The sequence below is a fragment of the Rhipicephalus sanguineus genome, chromosome 1 (genome assembly GCF_013339695.2).
Source record: "Rhipicephalus sanguineus isolate Rsan-2018 chromosome 1, BIME_Rsan_1.4, whole genome shotgun sequence".
NCBI lineage: Eukaryota > Metazoa > Arthropoda > Arachnida > Ixodida > Ixodidae > Rhipicephalus > Rhipicephalus sanguineus.
The window spans coordinates 264,621,772-264,628,403 of record NC_051176.1 but is presented as its reverse complement, the minus strand read 5'-3'; the positions used below and the strand labels follow the sequence as shown (position 1 = coordinate 264,628,403).

Here is a 6,632-nt window from a genome sequence, read left to right as displayed (position 1 = left end):
TGTTTAGATGAAAAGATTGCCCTTTCTCCCTCTCTCTCCATTAAGCTATACTTTATGTGATGCGTGGCCTACAACATGTGAAAAAAAAAGGAAAAGAAATGATCTTCTTTGTGTTTACATTGCATCGCTAACCGCAGGACGCAAAACTGGCGAAAACGCAATTTAATGCTTTCAGCGCCGGCCTGTCGTTTATTCAGTAACGTTGCTTGCCGGTCGAGTTGGTTGATTATAATCGAAAAAAAGAAGCCAGCGATAAAAAACGAAGACAGCGAAGGAGAACAACCAGACCGGACAAGCGTGGTTGTTCCTTTTCCGGCTGTTCTTCCCCACTGTATTCGTTTTTCATCGCTGGTTTCTTTTTTCGACTATGTCATTTATTACTTGTGACCACGCCGTCTCTCGGTATGCAGTGTGTAGCTGCTTTACACTCTTTCATCAGGATCCCATAGCTTAGCCTGTATGCTCCACATGCGTTCGGCACCAACCAGTTTGGATCATTACCTTCACCACGTGAAGTCCACCTATGCAGCCCCTGGTTGCGTCCTTAACGTCTTGCCAGTGAAGCGGCCATTCCAAACTACGCACCATGTTCTCGGCGAAGTTATGAACTACAGCAGCTTTATCCATTCACCGTTGAAAATTAGATATGTATAGCGCAGGATTTTTGCGGACCGTCATGTCTTCCTAAATGCTTTTTCATTTGTTTTTAAGAAACAGGCTGTTTGACGTGGTGTCAAGTTCGAAGTCGTTACTGTTAAATCATTACCATCCGGGTATGTCGTATATACGTAAGGTTTACATTTGCTCACAAGAAGCATGTAAAGCTATTAGCGAGCGAAAGGATCTCTTTCAGAGGGTGGCTTGTTGGCCAAGGTGAGTTATGGGAAGGAAAAGGAGATGAGGGATATTTTTCCAGGTTTTGACAAGGATCTAGTCAGGAACTGTGACTCCTTGGCGAATACTATAAAGGGCGGAGTCTAGAACTTGCCTGTGGCTTCTAGAGTCGCCTTCTGACAATCGGCCCCGCCACGGTGGTCTAGTGGTTATGGAGCTCGACTGCTGACCCGAAGGTCGCGGGATCGAATCCCGGCTGCGGCGGCTGCATTTTCGATGAAGGCGAAAATGTTTGAGGCCCGTGTACTTAGATTTAGGTGCACGTTAAAGAACCCCAGGTGGTCGAAATTTCCGGAGCCCTTCACTACGGCGTCTCTCATAATCATATCTTGGTTTTGGGACGTTAAACCCCAGATATTATTATTCTGACAATCACTTTTTTGTAGTTAGCGAATGGAAAACGTGGTAGCGCCACCTCGTTGCCTCGTGTGCAGACATTTTCAAGTTTTTTACGGATTGAGATTTGCTTATTTGCGATACTGTTATAGATTTGTGTGAGGAGAAAGAACAATTACTACGGAAATCTGTTAAGCCGAAACGACGATGGTAATTCATATTCGCAGGATAGTAACAATCATTGAAAATATTACAAGATAACAAGAAATGCCACAATTTAGGAACACCTGTAGCGTAAATTAGCAGAGAAATGAATGTCGTGTAATTATATAGTTCTACACCCACTAGAACAGTCATATATGTGTGCGTTACGTAACTTCGACAGCTGTAAGACCCGTAAAAAGTTAATGTATGCGTTGTACAGGAGCTGGCTCTTACTTAATTCGTGTTTTTTTTTTTTTTTTTGTCATTCCTCTGTATATCAGATAAGACAGTTGATGTTCGCCCATGATTAGTATATCTGTCTGTGCGATATCTGTGGCAGATTGCGACAAGGCAGTAAGGTATGTGGGCGACTTGTAATTGATGCATATTGTATAAAAAATCAGCGCAAACAAGACCGAACACAAGAACCGAAGGACGCAGTACGAGCGCTGTCTAACATCATCATCAGCCTGTCTACGCCCACCAGGCCTCTCCCATGTTCCGCCAATCAACCCGGTCCTGTGCTTTCTGCTGCCACGTAATACCTGCAAACTTCTTAATCTCATCTACCCACCTAATTTTCTGTCTCCCCCTCACGCGTTTGCCATCTCTTGGAATCCAGTTAGTTACTCTTAATGACCACCGGTTATCCTGCCGACGTGCTACGTGCCCGGCCCATATCCATTTCTTCTTCTTGATTTCAACTATGATGTCCTTAACCCCCGTTTGTTCCCTGACCCACTCTGCTCTCTTCCTGTCTCTTAAGGTTACACCTATCATTTTCCTTTCCATCGCTCGCTGCGTCGTCCTCAATTTAAGTTGAACCCTCTTTGTAAGTCTCCAGGTTTCTGCTCCGTAGGTAAGTACCGGTAAGATGCAGCTGTTATATACCTTCCCCTTGAGGGATAGTGGTAGATTACCATTCATGATTTGACAATGCTTGCCGAATGAGCCCCAACCCATCCTTATTCTTCTAGTTATTTCACTCTCATGGTTCGGCTCCGCGGTTACTACCTGTCCTAAGTAGACGTACTCCTTTACAACTTCCAGTGTCTCGCCACCTATCGCAAAGCGCTGTTCTCTGCCAAGATTGTTCCACATTACTTTAGTTTTATGCATATTAATTTTCAGACCTACTCTTCTACTTTCCGTGTCCAGTTCAGTAATCATGAGCTGTAATTCGACTCCCGCGTTACTCATCAATGCTATGTCATCAGGTAACAGGTGAGGATCAGGTAACATCAGACCTGTTGAAAGATGGTGGAGAGATTATGTTATAGAGAAACTGGCCACCCTGTATACGAAGTGCCTCTCGACGGGGAGGATACCAGAATCTTGGAAGAATGCCAACATCATCTTGATCCATAAGAAAGGAGACGTCAAGGACCTGAAAAATTACAGGCCCATAAGCTTACTGTCCGTTGTCTACAAGCTATTTACAAAAGTAATTGCTAACTGAATTAATACGACATTAGAGTTCAATCAACCAAGGGACCAGGCAGGATTTCGTACAGGATTCTCAACAATAGACCATATTCATACTATCAATCAGGTGATAGAGAAATGCGCGGAATACAACCAACCCCTATACATAGCCTTCATAGATTACGAGAAGGCATTTGATTCGGTGGAGACATCAGCAGTCATGCAGGCACTGCGGAATCAAGGCATCGACGAAGCCTATATAAACATAATGGAAGAAATCTACAGTGGATCCACAGCCACTATAGTCCTCCATAAAGAAAGCGACAGAATCCCAATAAAGAAGGGCGTACGGCAGGGAGACACGATCTCTCCAATGCTATTCACCGCGTGTTTACAGGAGGGTTTCAGGGCCCTAGATTGGGAAGAGTTAGGGATAAGAGTTAATGGAGAGTATCTCAGTAACCTGCGATTCGCTGATGACATTGCTATCTAACAAGTGAAGTTTAATGAAACAGAAATGAACACGACGAAATTCAACTCATGTGTGCGCAGAAAATTCAGGTGACGTCAAAGAAATGGTTGAGCTTGCGTACCTCGCAATATAGTAGACAAACAGACGGTTCAGATATACAATCATTACCCTTGTTTCTGATAAAGATCGCTTCAGCGAGCTCACGTGCCCTTCTATCTTTATGTGTCAGCATAATAAGAATGTTACTGAAAAACGGTTTGCATACACAAGATCTGCAATGGGCCGAAAGGTGTGACGTAAGCGTTCCCTGTAAACTATGAAGTGCGCGATCTGGTAGTAATAGAATCTTCCGCTACGTTGATGACTACCTTATTCTTTTCCGGAAAGATTGTGCACCTTTTCACCGCATAAATATCTTGAAGATATTTAAGCAAAAGGCGTTTGGGCGGAATTTCACTTGTGAATTAACGAATAACAATTGCTTGCAGTTCTTGGACCTCCGTTTGTTTTTGCAACGTGACCATGTTTGCTGGTCTTTCTCCCCGCGTTCCAAGAAATCACTGCTTGGTTACTATTCCGGTCATTCTAAGATTATTAAGAATGCCATTGCTATGAAGACTTTACTGTCCGCCCTCAAGAAGTCCTGCATACAAAAATGTAAGGATAGCTTTCAGCAGCAGGTTGATCGACTAAAAAACGCTGGGTTTCCTGCGCATGTACCTGTGTCAGCGTCTGAAAGGTTAATCAAGAAGTGTAAATCCCGCCCGGTTGAAACCGCTGAACCAGGCGATAAGTCCAGGAGATATGCTATCATGCCTTGCGTACACCGGCTGTCGCATCGGTTTAAGATAGCTAAAAGTTTTGACGTCGACGTTCTCTTTTCTTCGAACCAAAAAGTTGGAGAAGCTTGTGCTGCGATTGAAAAGAGGGCTAGAGGAACAGTGGGTGTAGGTTGCACGGTGAAACATCGCAATCCCGCCGTTTCCTGCTCCGTTGGTGTGGTCTGTAGGATCCCCCTCTCATGTAGAAAGGTGTATATAGTAGTGATGCAGAACTATCGATGGTACTATCGATACTATCGATAGCTGAATCACTATCGAACTATCGATGGTTCGGTGGCTGTACCGCTAGAGTGTCCACTAACCCGTTTCTATTCGCCATGCAGGTATTCACCGAGACTATCATCCTGATGCTTCTTGGTGGCCCGGACGGCATCGCTTCAAGACGCATGCCAATTCCGTCTACTTCATGGCATCACACAAGCGATAGTCCTGCTGCTATCGCAACGCATCTTGAAGCAACAATTATCAACGCTTCCACTGGGCAGTCTGTATCGGCATCGCCGCCCCTGGTCCTCGGTCCAGCCTGGCAGGCACCATCAGCATCGACAGCCTTCATCACGGTTGCTATTCGCCATGCAGGTTAGTTCACCCCACAGTTTATTCGCTAAAAGAACGAGTAACTACCTCTTAGTACAGCTGCCGAGCCCCCGGTGCTTGTTTTCCTTGGTTGATGAATGTGTTGCTGTTGTGCGTTTCCTGCTGCTGCTCTCGGGTGATATTGAACAAAATCCTGGACCTGACTCAGCAGCGGTACTGGCTGAACTGAAGAAACTATCTTCCGGACAATCTAAACTTCTCTCTGAAGTACAGGATCTAAAATGTCAGCTACTAGCGACCAATGCCACCCTGTCTGAACTCAGTAAGCGCCTCACAAACGTGGAAGCAAATTGCCAGCAAATTGAACCCTTGAGGCAGCAGCTCGGAACAGTGCAAACCGACACCGCTGAAACGGCTAGTCGAGTTTGCAATCTTGAAACCCGCCTTGATGAGGCGGAAAACCGCTCTCGACGTAATAATTTGATCTTTTATGGCATTAGTGATACTAACAAATCTGAATCATTTGCTCAATCTGAAGAATTGGTAATTCGGCTGTGCTCCGAGCAATTGAACTTTTCCTTGGAGCCAAAGGAAATTGAGCGAGCACATCGCCTTGGTCGATACTGTACTGGTCGTAACCGGCCTATTATTGTGAAGCTTTCATTTTTTAAAACCAAGGAAGCCATCTTGTCAAACGGCCGTAGGTTTAAAAACACGCCTTACAGTGTGGGCGAAGATTTTTCCAAGAAAGTGCAGAACGCGCGCAAACACCTTGTCGCTTTTGCGAAAAACAAGGCAGTTCCTTTTTCCCTTCACTACAAAACATTATTGATTGGATCAAAGCGCTATACTTTTGATGAGACGTCCCAATCCGTTAAAGAATCATAGCTAACGCGCGACCATCGCCAGCCGTCCCGACGTACTCTGCCTGCCCTTCAAAAGTCTTTTTCGATCTCTGTTATCTTTACCAATGTTAGAAGTTTCTTTCCCAAACGAGAGCAGGTAGCTGACATCGTATCTTCATCTGAAAGTGACTTCTTGCTTATTTTGACTGAAACGTGGCTCACTAATGAAATCGCTGACAGTGAAGTTATGAGTGAACTGCCGAACTTCGATGTTTTTCGCAAGGACAGGCGGGGTGCCCGAGGCGGTGGCGTTCTTATCGCCGTAAAAAAACAGCTGAAGTGTTCCGCTGTTCACGTGACCACGAACCTGGAAATTTTATGGCTTATCTGTCGAGCTAATCCACAGCTACTACTTATTGGTGTCTGCTATCGCCCCCCCCCCAACAGTAATGCTGACTTCCCCGGTGAGCTCAATAATATATTGGCTTCTTTAACAAAAAAATTCCCGAACGCGTGCATTTTGCTTTTTGGGGATTTCAACTACCCACATATAGACTGGACTGATTATTCTAGCCCAGGTACCATTAATGCAGGAGTTAAAGATTTCCTGGACGTTTGCCTTAATTTCAACCTCTCACAGATAGTGAAGGAGCCCACGCGTGTAACTCATGATACCGCAAACATACTTGACCTGATACTAACCACCGATCCAGACAGCATGTCCTCCATTAGCTATTTACGTGAAATAAGCGACCACAAAGTAATTCACACAGTTTTCTCTTTTTCGCCCGTGAAATATCTTACAGTTCGCAAAACAATCCGCCTGTACGACAAAGGCAATTATACCGCAATTAACAGTGAATTAGAAGCATTCTACCAATCATTCGAATCGGGGTTCGAAAATCGCTCTATAATTGAAAACTGGGGGCTCTTCCAAAACAAGTTGTCTAACCTTGTTGCGCAATATATACCGTCAATCGTACTCCGACCTAATCGCAACCGGCCATGGTTCACAAACACACTAAAAAAACTTGAGAACAAAAAGAAACGTCTGTTTCGCTCCGCCAAACTTCGACC

At 44.8% G+C, this 6,632-nt stretch overlaps 1 protein-coding gene across 1 annotated transcript; it reads left to right on the top strand.

Moving 5' to 3' along the window:
• The first annotated feature begins 4,746 nt into the window (after positions 1–4,746).
• LOC119382768 (uncharacterized) lies at positions 4,747–5,598 on the top strand. Its single transcript, XM_037650616.1, has one exon. The coding sequence runs from the start codon at positions 4,747–4,749 to the stop codon at positions 5,596–5,598; it is 852 nt and encodes a 283-aa protein (XP_037506544.1).
• Positions 5,599–6,632: the final 1,034 nt, after the last annotated feature.

Excerpts from the sequence above, each read along its gene's own strand:
- LOC119382768 (XM_037650616.1), top strand. The coding sequence starts at position 4,747 with ATGCAGGTTAGTTCACCCCACAGTTTATTCGCTAAAAGAACGAGTAAC.